The sequence below is a fragment of the Columba livia genome, chromosome 7 (assembly GCF_036013475.1).
Source record: "Columba livia isolate bColLiv1 breed racing homer chromosome 7, bColLiv1.pat.W.v2, whole genome shotgun sequence".
NCBI lineage: Eukaryota > Metazoa > Chordata > Aves > Columbiformes > Columbidae > Columba > Columba livia.
The window spans coordinates 21,059,686-21,075,243 of record NC_088608.1 but is presented as its reverse complement, the minus strand read 5'-3'; the positions used below and the strand labels follow the sequence as shown (position 1 = coordinate 21,075,243).

At 36.3% G+C, this 15,558-nt stretch overlaps 1 protein-coding gene across 6 annotated transcripts in view; it reads right to left on the bottom strand.

The window, feature by feature from the left end:
- Positions 1-15,558, bottom strand: part of UBR3 (ubiquitin protein ligase E3 component n-recognin 3) — a 122,123-nt gene that overhangs the window by 92,371 nt on the left and 14,194 nt on the right. For 5 of the 6 annotated variants that reach the window (XM_065069724.1, XM_065069719.1, XM_065069720.1 and 2 more), the window contains 6 exons: positions 13,947-14,086; positions 13,387-13,545; positions 11,562-11,705; positions 10,950-10,999; positions 6,366-6,432; positions 1,372-1,502 (listed from right to left, as the gene is read on the bottom strand). In XM_065069724.1, coding sequence (XP_064925796.1) covers positions 1,372-1,502; positions 6,366-6,432; positions 10,950-10,999; positions 11,562-11,705; positions 13,387-13,545; positions 13,947-14,022 — 627 coding nt within the window. In that variant the 5' untranslated portion in view covers positions 14,023-14,086. The remainder of the gene's footprint in view (positions 1-1,371; positions 1,503-6,365; positions 6,433-10,949; positions 11,000-11,561; positions 11,706-13,386; positions 13,546-13,946; positions 14,087-15,558) is intronic. The other variant, XM_065069722.1, reaches the window with a different exon arrangement.

The following is a 15,558-nucleotide window of genomic DNA, read 5'->3' as shown; positions in this document are numbered from 1 at the left end:
GAGAAACCCAATATACCATGACGTCCATTAGAATACATAGTGCAGAAAGATTATGATCACAATGAAGAAAACCACTGAAGACTGTGGCTTGTTGTCAAAGGAAAAAAAGATCCCATGATCACTAAAGGCTGTTGTTACTACACGGTATAGTAAAAAGGTAAACAGAACAACACTTACCACATTCGTCTGCAAGCTGCTAGCAGTTGGGTGTTTTCACATGCATGAGTTCAGCTGGCAATGGATCAGGAGAACAACATGTCCACATGGGTCTCAAAGTAGCAAGAAGAACTCAGGCTTCACAGCAAGGGATCATAAGTTAAGAAGTCCTCATGTCTCCTGATGGACTAGCTGAATCCAAGACCAAGATGGATCTATGCTGGTATCCCAAACCAAAATGTTGTCTTGATGTGGACAGGGTATTGCTTAAGGCTCGTATCTTTTTCTTCCTTGCAAGTTATCTTCACATTCTTTGCTTTGATACATCAAGGTTTTAAGGGGGCATGAATACAGGGCTGTCCCATTATAAACAGACATTTTTGAAGAAATCTGCGTGCCTGGACTTCAGGATTTATTGATCTTTGCCTCCCAGCAGCGATTGAGAAAGTCCAAAATATTTGCATGGCTCAAAGGTATGACATGATCAGAGCAAAATGTTAAGCTCGATTGCTATGTATACTAGGTCTTGGAAACATGTAGAACAAACAACGAAACCTGGCTGCACACCAGGATTTAAAACAGGAAGATGACATCCAGTCTCCACGACTCCAGGCCAGGAGACACTTGGTACGGACAACTGCAAAACTCTGTAAGGAAGCAGTTGGAAGGCTGCCCGAATCACCTAGGGCATGGCTGCAGCAAGAACACTCGCACTGTAATGGCCTATATGGAGAAACCACTGCCAACTACAACAGTTGCAATAGGAATTAAGTCACCACAATTATTTATTTACCAGTCATAACGCACAACAGAAGCATTTAGTGGTGATCCACATCTTTTAACTGACAAAAATCCAGCTTACAAAGTAAAATAAAACAGAACAAAACTCAGATGCAAATATGCACTAAGAGCCAAAAAGGAAAACAAACAAAAAATCAAAAACAAACAAAAAACTACCAAACCGAAAAAAACACCCATGAAAACAAAATTAATAGTGCTGCTCCAAAATTAACCATCTTGTTTTGTCCACATCTCTCTTCAAATACTATACACTTTAGACCTTCTACCAAAATACTCAAAAAAGGTTACATATCTGCATCATTTTACTGCTTATTATTGAAATATAAACACACATGGTCTCAGCAAGGCATAATACACACTAAGTATGTCAACAGGAAAAAAGACATTTAAGTCTGAACAAAGTAAGGCAAGTACCTTATAATCTTGATCTGGCAGCATGTTGAGTAAGAAAGTCACCATCTTCTGTGGAAACTCATATTTTATTGTCCAAAATAATAATTCTTCTAGAAAACATTTATGCTTCAAAACATCCATGATAGATTGATCTGCATAAAAGGTTGGAGGAGGGGATGTGTAATGTAACAATTATCAAAACTAAAACCCATGATAATGCAGTTGCACTGCCTTCTATAAAATTCAGTAACAAAAATCTAAGAACATCTTAGTGCGTTCTCTACAAATTTTTGTTCAAAGACACGGGGAAAATGACCATGGCCAACACTGCACAGTGTCAGAGTCTGTAACTAAAAAAAGGACCTCCTAGAGAAGTCAATGAAAGTTTTCAGTATGATTCTACCACACGTAGTCCAGTATTCAATGATTGCATTGAATCGTATCACCTTACTGTAATAGCTCACTGATTATAATGAATCACAGCAACGTGCACAGTATTTACACAGCCATTTAATCAAGGGAAACTGTTAGCACAAATTACTACTTAGCTTAAGTTAAAACAGCAAAATAACAAAATACAATTTATGATGACGTGATGAGTTCTATCACCTAATAACACTTAGGTTCTGTTTACAAAGCTCTAAACAAGCTAAATAGGATCAATAATGTATCAGTTATTCTGATTTTTAAAACAATATATGTATTGATTGACCAACCACGAAGTTTTGGGTGAGTTGGTTGGGTTTTCTTAATATAAAAATTACCATAATCAGATAATCAGGCAGTAGCTCCTGATGGTACCAGAAGAGATAGTGCCATCTTTCCCCATTCAACTCCCGGCCATTCATTCTGTCCCCTTTACTCATGCTAAGAGTACATCCCTGTGGGGTACCCACATAGGAATCAAGTCACCTTTCCATTCTGTCAGGTGCATTTTCAAGCAGATCAGTTTCCCAATTGCAAAGCTGCATAAATTGACCTCTCCTAGAATAAACTGTTCATGAAGCTATGGCTTGGCAGAGCATCAATCATATTAATTCAATTTTTTAAAAATACTAAAATATAAAGACTCCTTATCATTATTCTTCAAGATACTATTTATGATTTAAAACTACAAAAGGCATTGTTCACTCTCATAACATAGAAGGACTAAAGAAAATAATAATAATGTTGCTCCTTTATACCTAGAAATCAACTGGACCTGAGGATATACTCCCCCAAACAAAATCCCGTATTTCAATGAGACTGTATGAAGTGCTCTCACCAGTACAGATTCAAAAACACTTACACTGAACATTATCCAGCCTTGAAAACTCATCTCTTTGCTGAAGTATGACAGCTTTAGGGACTGCACTGGATAGCTTTGTGCCTATCTTAAGCAGCAATTCCCTCTATTTACCACCATTACCAAAGGTCAGAGTTTCCAAGTCAAGTGACCAACCAGCCCAAAACAACTCAGGAATTGCAAAAGATCATGAGAAATAAGTTAAATTTTAGGGATCTCCTCAAGACTCTAACAAGCCATACAAATACAGGAATATGTTCTATTCAAAATATCCTACAAGCATTGAAATAAAAAGTTACCTTCACAGTCGTAAAACATATCTTAATAGTAAAATCTCTTGTAAAGCATTACACATCACCTACTGAAGCAAACATATGATTAACATTTATGTTCTCTCCATCTCTTGTTAATAAATTATGTATATGATTTTACTGCCCACAAAACCTCAGTAGCCACGCAGAGAAATCCTCTGTCCACAGGACAGAGAGCACGGCTTTAGGTGCGCGCCAAATGCTCCCGAGTGAGAACACCAGGCATGAAGACAAGTGAGACAGCACCTTATCTGTCACTGATGTGCAGCTTTTTCTGACACATATGACAGTTGAACAGGGTGTATCAACTTCTTGATACAGCAGTTTCAGGCAGGGATGGAAGAATATATATCCACTTTTACCTGCTACAGAATTTAAGTAGGCAGAATGCTCTTACTCAACTTGGAAAATTTGTCAAGAACACTGGGACTGGGACAATGTTTCCACTTTTCTGAAAAGCACCACATGATTTTCAATTTCTTTGAACAAATAAAAAAAATACACAGTGACTGTGGGTTTAAAATTGTCTTAAACATCAGGCATTTCAGACGGGTGCAGTATGCAGGTTTTGAAACAGAGTAAAAATTAAAATTCTCTCAATACTCAGTGCCATACCTATATCAGCGAACCTCAACATAAAGCCACCAGATGGCTGGAAACACATCCTATGCCACACGCCACCATTTGGAACATTATCCTGGGCCTTGAAAAGCAAGTCTCGGGGCAACATGGCATCCCAGAAATAACTGAGTTAAGACAATGGGACTCATTTCCAAAACAACCTCATAGACACCTGGGCCAAAGAGCATGGTATTGAGTGGGTATATCACATTCCTTACAATGCACCATCCTCCAGGAAAATCAACCACCACAATGGACTATTAAAGACTACACTGAGAGCACTGGGCAATGGGACATTCAAACATTGGGATACACACTTAGCAAAGGCCACCTGTTTAGTCAACCCTAGGGGATCTGCCAAAAGAGCTGGCCCTGCCCAATCAAAACTTTTATGTGCTGTAGAAGGGGATAAAGTCACTGGAGAAGATAGTCTGTGTTGCTCTTGCCTCAGGCAAAGGCAAACCCATCTGTGGGATTCCTTTTGTTCAGGGACCTGAGTGCACCTGATGGGTGATGTGAAAGGACAGGGAAGTTCAATGTATACCTCAAAGGGACTTGATTTTGGATGAGAGCAGCCAATTACTTGAACTGTATGAAGTCAATTGCTAAGTGACACTGTATGTCATCACTACTATGGTTGCTATATGCCATATCAATGGAACTACAGTAAGAATCACCTAGATTAACAAAGAATGAACTTTGACAAAATTGAACCAAGTGCAGTGATGACAGAACCAGAAAAGTGCAGCGGTGATGGAACCATAACTGGCTTCTGCATACAACAATCCAACACCACACACCACCTCTGCTTCCCTGAAGGACAGTTACAACAGAGCCCAAAGTCACAGACTAAATGAACTCAACACAAATTTTACAGCGATAGCCCATAGACCAAGGGAATTTTATCTGTTTGTATGTGTCAAAAGACAGGAAAAGTGGCAGTGATTAAATGGGATGGGTTGGAAAGCATAGGGCCTGGACATGATGTAAACTGTATAGAATAAGGGGTGGATTCTGTCCTGATTTTGGCTGGGATAGAGTGAATTTTCTTCCCAGTACCTGGTACAGTGCTGTGTTTTAGATTTAGTATGAGAATAATGCTGATAACACACTGATGTTTTAGTTGTTGCTAAGTAGTTGTTTTCCCTTTCTGTCCTGTTAAACTGGCTTTATCTTAACCCATGAGTTTCACTTTTTTTTTCTTGTTCTCTCCCCCATCCCACTGAGGGGGGTTAGTGAGTGAGTGGCTGTGTGGCATTTAGTTACCTGCTGGGTTAAACCACATCATCGTCTCTCTGGAATATGAGTCTTGGTATTCCAAGATATCCCCAGTATATAAATAACTCTCTATGAAGATAGTACCACTAAAAACTTGGATAGGCCCAGGGAGTCTGCTTATACGGAAAAGGTAAATCTGTTTTTATTCAATACTCAGTTTTCTAAAATTTTCTTTTCATACTCTTATTTTATACCCTATTGGACATAAAATATGAATACTGAAAACTTCAGAAAACTATTCAATATTTCATAAAAACAGATACTTACCCTTCCCCCATTGGCAGACTCCCTCCTCTGGGGCTGTTATTAGGAGCTATCAACATCATGAGCACAGTCCATGCTGGGATGCCTCAGAGGGGGAAGACTGCAATCCTGGGGGGAAATGAAATGTTGAATTAAAGTATCACTTTTCCTGAAATGCCACTGCTGATATTGGTTTTCAGATCTGACAGCTTCTCAACCTGAGTTTCTTCCCTGCATATTTATCATAATCAGTTATTATGCATCTGAAAACCAGACTTTTTTCTTGCATTACCTGGCTCTAACTTATCTTTTGGACAAGCTAATAGCCTCTAAAATTCAAGAGAGCTTTCCTCAGATGTCTTAAGTTCCCTGCATTTCTCAAAAACTACCACTTCTTCCACATTATTATTCTCTGCCATAATCTTTCACACACCATTTCTAAGATCACCTCTTAACACCACCACTGCCAAAACATTCAGCTCTCTGCCTTTGCAGCTTCCCAATCTTTCCTTCAATCTGAAACCACTACAATCTCACGTTCCCATACGCCTCACTACACCTTCATACCTTTTTCATGAATTCATGAACCTTTGCATCTCAAATTCAAGTTCCAAACCTTCACTCCAAAGCCTTTCCAGAAATTTTATTCCAAATTTCACCACATTTTTTCACCCAAATGCTCTTTTCTCAGGGCTTGCAATTCTTTGTGCTTCCTATGTCAGTATCTCATACTCACAAAAAAAAAAAAAAAAAAGTGTTCTTTAAGAGTCTAAAAAAATCATTATTTAAACAATTTTTAGCACAAAAACACATCAAGGACAAGCACAGGACAGGGCTACCTTGTCTCTAGTCTATGGTCATTTTTGAGATCAGTGCAAGTTTTAATTCAATGTGAGTGCTGCTCATGCTGGACTAGAAAACACATAGAGGACTAATGAAAAAATAATTGTTAAGAACAAATACATCAAAACCTTGTTTGCCAAGCTGTATTGTAACCTTGCCAGCCACAGAGTGGAAACTGAACAAATTTTTAGAGGTCAACTTATGATATGAAGGTGACAAAATGACTGGTCAGAATCCCAGACAGTGGTACTCAAGGGAAATCAAAGCTGCCAATTACCACAGCTTCACTCACTATTCTTTTTTAGACTTTACTATGTTTATTACCCATCACATGCAGCACTACAGTGCTTGGGAAGTGAATTAATAGCCCTAGATAATTTTTAAGATAGACATAAAGCAAATATGATAAACTGAGATCAGTACTTTGTAAATACCTTTGGTGGTGCTGCTTAGTTTCACCCTCTTGCGCTTGCCCACACCTTGGCTACCATCCTGGTCCTCCTGGGGGAGGAGAAGAGTTCAAAAAAAATTGATAATCGCATATTTAGAATTTTATTGCCAAGAGACTGTATGCTCTCAAAATTCTGGTTTAACTATCAAGCTAAAACAGAAAAGCCCTGAGGATACTCTCTTACCAGAAAAATACTTTTGCTGTGTACAAGAACCATGGACTCTGTGCAACTCATTAGAAAAAACACAAGTTTTTTAAATTGCCTTTTTTCCCCTACAGGCAACGTTATAATCTGCAAGTTCAGACATCTCCATCAATTTCATTAATTCTGTCGGGCTACCTGCTTTGAGTTCTGAAACAGATTTCTACAAAAACGTTTAATGCTACAAAATTTCTAAGTCTTGCAGATCCAAGGTTTTACAGCGTTCATCTACAGGGTTCAAGGTTTTTTTGTTTCCTAAAAAAATACCAGCCAACATATTGGTTATTAAATTTGGCAACTCAGACAATTAGCTAGCCATTTTCTAATCAGTATAAGGTTTTGATCCAAGAATAAAGTATTTTTGACACCTTTAAGGGGCCAGTTCTAATTGCTGAACTCTAATTGCTTGTACCCTACACAATGGATGAACTTTATGCAGGCACTTGTTATCTGAAGCTTTCAAGGCATTCTGCAGACAAAACAGCAAAGGTTCCAAAACACGATCCTAGTTAAAAACATCATCACCACCACTTCACAAAATGTAACACTAGGTGTTAAATAAAGAAAGTGACATTACTAACAATGGTAGTTCTAATTAAAGAGAAGAATTAAAGAAACATTCCTACTGGACCTAATAAAATGAGAGATAATCAATGCAGATATTTGCTGTTAAAAGTAAGTAATCAATATCCTGCTTCTCTAAACAAATGTCATATTTTACTTCCAAGCTTCACCGGTACTCAAGAAGTGACTGTCCTTCCTTGGGGAGAAAGATTATTCATATTTTATATCTAAAGACTGACCAAAAGTTTCATGTTAATGAAAGGTCTGAATTTGCCTAACCTTCCAGTACCTCCACCTGAAAAATCATTTTTAGATAGACATACATTTAAATTCTTAGGTGTCGTGTGGTCTTTGTGAATGTAAGTTACTTTTGTACTTTAATCAGGAGCCAGGCAGTTCTCAGGACGTTGCCACTGCCCAGTCACCTCTCAGAGGGGCCAAGTACTCTAAAGCAAAAATCAGACCTACTGAGATATTACTATGAACTGCAAAACTCTGCAATGTAAGTCTCCTGCCCTGAAGAACAGGAATCTCAATTCCTACAGCTAGTAAGTTGATAGATGGAGGTCTCAAGACTTCTTCAGCAATCTCAGTTAATTCTGAGAATTGCTAGAGGGGTCTTAAGCACAAAATAATGCATTTGGATATATAAATTGTGATTAACATGTTGGATTCTAGCTTCCAACACCACTGCTCTGGCAATGAAAATGCATCTCCCTTTTTACAGTATGAGAAAAAATTTAAACGTGACAGTCTTCATTGCAACTTTTGAAGTGTTTTCACTAAAAAGAAGAAAAATTGAGTAACTTATGAGAAACACTTCCTTGAGAACTCTTTTTTCCTCAGTAATGTTAGATAGTTGGCTTCCATTGCTTCAGAAAGGTAGGACTAAATCTTAATGTTAAGTGCAGGAGTTTTAACAGCCTTACGATAGCAAGTGTTCGGTCACATGCTGTCTGCCAGGCCCAGAGACAGAGTAAGAGAATGAGTGAGCAAATGTAGAATATCTTCTTTTTACCCATTGGATAATGCTGTGTAAATACACCTGGATAACAGCAAAGATCTATGCAGCTACTTCACGTAATGGAATATTTAACAATATTAGCCTAAGGTGTGCCACATCCATTATAAATTCAGATAATATACTTATGTAATATTAGATAGTATATGTGGATTTTTGTACGATTACATTAAATAGCAATTGGAGTGAATAACTATATAACTGAGTAATAAGACATTCAGTGCTCAATAAACGAGGGGCTGCCAAAAAGATACCCATTACAAACAGATTTATTCGTCACTGTGGCAAAAGTGTTCACGGACTAGATTTTGATTTCTTGAAACACAGAAACAAGAGGACAGGTTTAGAGAGAGCCTTTTTTTTCCTCCTTTTGCACAAAGGCAAACATCATGAAGAAAAGCTGATTAAGAACTAATGGCGATTTCTCTCCAAAATACCACAGGACAGGACACAAACCATGTGAGAAGTAAAGCATTGGGGCAGAAGGGGGGAATGAAACAGAACAAAACAACCCACAACTCGTATCTCAGGATACATCCATCCTTCAGATTCATTTTTAGCTTAGAACCATCTACTATTGTAGAAATGAAACTAAATACTGAGCTATGGAAAACCTTACAGATATTTAGTTCCCTGCAGAAGTGTTGCTCTAATTTGCAGCCTACATAAATTTTGTAATCTAGCCTTTTATCTCTGAAGCAATGCTACCGTTAAGACTTAGTTGATAAGAAAGAACATCAAGCTTTCTACATTCATCTTAAATACCAGAGGAAGAAAATCTAGTTAAAAGTGTACCCTTGCTACATTTCTTAATTAGAACACCATTTTACTCTGCTATAAGAGAGTAGAATAAGGCATTAAAAAAAAGCTGTAAATCCCTTCGTAGCCTATGGGGGAGGACAGGGGAGAGGAAGAGAAATCATAAAACAAAATAACTTTTTCCTCATTTCTCTAGGAGGGATTTCTCTAGTAACATCATTTTTCTAATAAGCATTTCAGCCTTCAACCTGCACTGATCTGTTTTGGCTTTTGGGTTAAAGGACTGGACTTTCTTTTCAGCAATTCATATTTGTCAAGCAGACCATTATTAAGAAAAATATTGTAAAATTAAAAATTAACTTTTTTTTTGAGATGCCACTAATTGAGGCCTTTTTTTATTAAAAAGACAAGAAAAATCAAGTAACTTTAAAAATAATTTTTAACTGCATCCCATATTGTATCAATGTGATTTTATTAAAGATATGAAAGGAAAATTCAAAAGTGAAAATATATACACTAAAAAATTAACTTTTAGTGCTTATTGGTTTTTCCCACATTATTTCCTCATTCTTTTAAAAAAATACCTAAATACATATTTCAAAACAGGGTCTTGTGCTTTTTTACAATGTATCTTAATAATGTAATTAACATCTTAAAATTGATTCTAGGTATGTGAGTATATGCAGAATTTCAATTTAGAGAAATCACATCTGCAGCAACATAATAAAATACTTGCATGTGTACTTATATCCTGGAAATCAAAATGAAAATCTCTCTAGAAAACAGGTATCTTCAACTAGCAAGTTATAATACAGTTGCTGTAATTCCTCATTTTTTTAATTCACAAAATATATTTTCATTGAAAAAAAACAAAAAAAATCTCTTTTCCTGGTAAAAAAAAAAAAAAAAATCATTCTCCTTAAAACACTTCTCTGTCTCTACCTCCCTCTTGGACTTTGGAGTTCTTTCCTCAAAGAAATATCAGCAATATCCAGTCTCTCTTCAGACTCTGAGCAACTTCAGTTAAATCCCCCCTTCTTAACACTTGTTGGTAAAACAGAAAGCAGCGTGTTGAACCACCACTTGAGGTTACTAGCATTAACTTGAATTGTCTCCTTCTTTCATGGGCCTTAAAGGTGATACTGTCAGCAGTCTTTCACAGTTGTTTGGGTTTTGTCTGTTTGTTTGTCAAGTGATGGTGAAAAAACAAGCGATACTTTGAAAGATGCCAAATTATAAATAGCCCTGCTGAAAGCGTAACAGATGCTGTTGTGCTCGTGACAGAGGCAAACATGTCATACAACTGTTTTGGCCCGACACAAACAATAGTTTTTACTTTAATACTTGTTTGCAAAGAATCCAATGTAAGCAAAAATCCTATTAAAATTATACTTTATATTAATTAAAGTTTATTACACTGCCAGAATGGCTGCTAAGGCTTACTAGTTGAAAGTAGGTTTTAAATAGTAGGGGATAAAAAATGATAATAAATTGGTAAAGTAACTCTACCAGAATTTAACTTTTCTCATTAAATTCCACTTGTGTATTAAAACTTAATCTGAAAGGATATTCCCTTCTTTTTACTCCCACTCAATGTGTTTGGTAAGTAAGGTCAATCTACACACGGGAATTTATCTACAGAGAAATTCTCACTGCCGCTATCACCAGTTCAGCTGGATTCTCAAGTGCCAAAAACTGCTAACACCATTCACAGCATCACATGCTTTAACTTTGTTTTAATCAAGTCAAGTATTTGACAGTAACTTTTGAACTAGAAGGTCCTTCTACATTACGTAACTAAATTAAACTGAAATAGAATTAGCAAAAAATAAGGATTTTTTAGAGGTCCCTAATAAATCAAAGGCATGAGATCTATTCCTTTGTATCTGCATTATTTCTAACTATTAAAATGGAGATAATATGTGGTAGATATAAGAGTTAAGGTTTATGGAATTTGTCTGCAAGCAGTTTCTCCATTTAATATTCCATTGCAGTTCATTATAGTCTTTCAAAAGTCTCACCTCATCTGAAGAATCCCCTTGTCCTGATGTTGCTGTAGCACCTGCTAAACCTTTTGAAATAAAAAATTCAGAGATTCCTTTTATAAGTCTTATACTGAAAAGACAGTATTTTATGATATTTAATGAGCCAGTATGAAATGAAACACTATATTAACTTTACGAGATACACAGCAGTGGACTGAGAATTCGAAGACAGATTTCCAAGCAATACAAAATTAGGGATTTGCAAGTATGTTCCATTGCAGAACTTCAACATACTGATTTAATAGAGACATGTTCTTTCAGAAATTGAAAAAAAAAAACTCTGACAGCCTTCAATGGCACAAAAAATCCACAGCACATTTGTAAAAACAGGTGGCTTAACTTAGGTGCAGTGACAAAATTCCACTATGAGCAATTTCATCTTGCCTACTCAAATTCCACTAATGCTATGACTGGAAAATGATGCTTAGTTTATTAGCAACAAAAAGTTAATATGTTCAGCTTTGTTGATAGGATTAAAATGGGTCCTGTAACTTGGTGGTGCCCTAAATTACAAGTAATCCCTTATCTTTCATTAAGATTTCTTTTTTTCAAAAAATAAACTAAAATAATTGCTTATTCTACACAAACCTTGAACTGCTAATGTGCTAGTTCCAGCTCCTTCTTCCTGCACACCACATGCAATTTTATCCTCAGGAAATGCCAGTCCAGAGCCTTTCAAAGCAATGAGGTACTTTTCATGACTTTTCTTTGCACACGCATTCTCTCCAACACCTTGAATACACACATAAAACAGCATTAGAGTGCAACAACAGCTATTTGGTTCATAGACTTCATATTCTTTACAAGCAATCTAAAAAATGGTCCACAATGTTTTAATAAGCTGTGCAATTACAAGATGTAGAAGCTAAAGAGTTTTTCCAGCTGACTAAATGAAATTCAAAAGACACGAAACTGTCTCAGTTTTTTCCCTCCACCGCTCTGTTTTAATCTAAAAGATGTACTTAATTTATATTTTATCAGTGCTGCCACCATTAACACTACAGCAAAAAAAAAAAAGGATTTGTTTTGATATTTCAAAGCAGCTGATTTTAGACAGAAAGGACAGGGACCCACAATTTCCAAAAGGAAAAAAATTAACCAACAAAAAAACCCAGTAGTGGTAATACACCACACTGAAAGAAAAAATCCAAATATTAGAATTTATAAGTTCAAGTTTTGACAGCTGCAATTAATGGAGGCTATTCATAAATATACCATCATTTCAACTGTTTGATGAAGCGAAGTCACACTGCATGCACAGGATATAAAATTACCCACAAAGAAATGGACTAAAGGAAACCAAACACACTTGCTATATATGAAAAAATAAACTTTAGAGGAGCAAATTTTGTTAAGTATTTAAGGAAAAGAAAACATGAAAAAAGATAACGGCATCTTTTCAGCTGCACACCTTCTGCATTCAAAGTCAGAATGGCAGGTTTTGCTCTAAAATCTTTCTTTGCTTTACCTACCCAGAAACTCTACCTACTCAGACACACGTATACTTTATTACAAGAGTCCAAGTAGGAAAGCCTCACTTCCCATTCCCCCTCCATTTTTATAACTCAGGAAATCCATCACATATAGGGAGAAATCACTAAATTTCTCCTGTTCAAATATTATTAGAGAGAAAAAGAGGAAGGAAACAGAATGAAGACAACTGTCCCCAAGGCAGCTTTGCTTTCCCAAGCGTTTCTCCTTTCAAATAAAGATTTGGAGATTTCCTGTTCTTCAACTAGTTGCTGCCCCAGCAAGTTCTATCAACTTAAATCCACAGTAATTACTATTTGTTCCATGCCTATGCAAAGGAAGTATGCAAAGGACTCAAAAAAAGACACCTTCTAATCACAAGAAAATAAGATGGAATTAACTTATGCTAGGTGGTTTGCTGTTAATAGTGACTGTTCAGCATTTTCAGATTCACTATGCTTTGGTACAGGATGGAAGAAATAACTGGGGGACGTTGTTTTTAACTAAAAAAAAAAAAGGCTTTGCACAGAAGTGCAGGACAGGCAATGGCCTTTTGCCATTCAGGTCATCTCACCTCTGTGAGAGCAGATCCCAAAATAAGTTAGACATATTCCACTTTTAATAAGCTTGATATGCCTCATTTGGAAGTATTAAGCTGCTATGTTCATTTTAAAGAGAATGGATTTATTGTAAAAAAACTCTTCTGAAATTATATATATTTATACGGTTATCTGGGACACAGAAGATAAGAGGTTTGCTCTTACAGGTCTTAATAACAAAGGTCTTGGGTCACTCCTGAAGCCCACGCCCTTTCTCTCAACCAGGAAAAAAAAAAAAAAAAAGATAAAAACATGCAGGAACAGAAGTGATAAACATAACTTATAATTTTAACTTATAATTGTTTATAATTTGAAAATGTAACTATTAGAAATAACAAACATACCAGAGCTAAGATCTTTGTAGAACTGCTGGCTAGTCAAAACCTGGGTCAGAACTGATCGCATTGCTCCTCCCATTTTGGTCAAGTCCTCTAGAAAGGAAACGTGAGGTTCCAAAACCTGGAGAATTTTATGAAGGTCCTTCTCTGATGGCAGATCAAGAGCTGAAAACCACATAAGAACAACTTCAATGTAAATGTAACGTAATTTGGCCAAGAGCGTCACAATTACTACCACAAAAGAAATTTATTTCTATATATTCATAGTGCGCTAAAATTCACATGTACAAGTTTCAAATTAATCCTGATTTCATTTTCTGGAAGAGCTAAACACAATGCTGGGTAGTCCTTAACCCTTAAAACGTATTTAAGCAGCTCTTCAGCAGAAAACAAAATCAAATTGCCTAGCCAGACAGTAACTTGGTTTATGAAAAGGCACACAAAATTAAATTATATAAACTATGGATAGCATTGATAAATTCATATACTGTGTCTCCACAGACTGCAAAGCAAGAGACAGCAACATGGTAAGATGCATGCTAGACACATGCAAATTTAAAACCTACCAGGCTCGTTATATCCCTCTCTTAAGTGCTGAATAAGACTGAAGATGAACTGTGGAAGAACTAATTCTGACATCATCAACAAATCTTTTGGGACACATGGAACATTTGAATTTGATTTAATCCGATGTCTTTTACAAAACCTATAAAAGAGATGAGAAAAATGTTAGCCAAGCACAGCTCAGCAGAGTTAACATACACTAACAAAACCATTACTTTTTCAATTTTTCAGGGACTTACACACTTTTAAAGGTGGCAAGAAAATGCCACTCTGAATTTCCAATATGTTCAAACCCATTTTGTTTCTGAGTCCAGCAAATTTTGCAGTTCCCAATTATTTTTCCCTTCTCAAAGTTCATATGTCTAACATCCCAGTTTCTTCCCATACAGGTTAGAAGCATCTTCCATTGAACAATTAGAAGAACACTGAGTTTTTCTTTATTAAGATGTACCTCCCAGTTTCTAAACAGCCTAATTGAAAATATCTCACTAAAATAGTTCCTCTTCTTTCTGTGAAATAGGGGCTGACCTGATTCTTCAAGTTCTCATCCAGATAGTGAGTTTTAAAACGTTTTTTGACATTCACAAAAACAACTTCCAAAAGCGTAAGAGTCTGCAGGATGAGTATTTATTTCAGACATACAGCAACTAAGATTTATTTAGCAAAGCATGGCAGAAACACCCTGCAAAAATTCTGCAAATTGTTTCAATTTAAAAGAAAACGTTTCTTCTTTGGAGAAGTCCTGTATGGTAGCAGTTGAGGCTTGGCTAAGGCACAATGACACAAAGTTGAGCCAAACCCCAATAGAGCAAACAGAATTATTTCCCACTGATTTAACAAGAGTCTGACTCAATAGCCACAGAACACTTTTCTGCTCCAAATCTATTTTTAGAAAGGACATTTACCAACATCAAAGAGTTATTTACCCACATCAAAAAAGAAGCTAACAAGGAAGAAAGAGTCTAAAAACACATCACACAAGAGCAAACTACTGGAAAGATTCATTAGATTTTACCAGTAATTCTTCAACATAAATATTCAGAATTGGATTCAGCTTTGGTTGAATAAAAAAATTGTTTTCTAAATTTATTCATGTTTTCACTATACTTGCAATGCCATGTTTTCCAGAAGAAGCCTACTACTTTCTACAACATACCCTTTTCTTCTTTGAGGACCATTAAAGTACCAACTTTAAGAGAAGAAGGAAATAAAAGAAAGCCACAAAGCAAGTAGCTGAATTTGGGACAAAAAAAAAAGAATACAAAAAAGGAGGACAAAAGTGCAGCAATGAGGATGGCATCTTCACAAGACTGGTTAGCATCTTTACAAGACTGAAGACTCTTTTGCTCTTACACAGAGATGACACTTTTTTTATTAAGAAAAGGTAAGCAAGGACAGTACTAGCCAGATGATCTGCACTTTGTATATACAGCCTGTCCACCTCCAGGACAAAAGAAGTGCCTGACAGAAGGATCTCAGTGATGACCAACAACTTTCTGTTAATCGATGCACGAACAGATAGTTCTCACTTTCGTCATTCACTTTTGCAAATGATATTCATAGATGTTATAAAGTCATTCACTTCTGCCTCATCCACGTATAGAAGCCTAAACT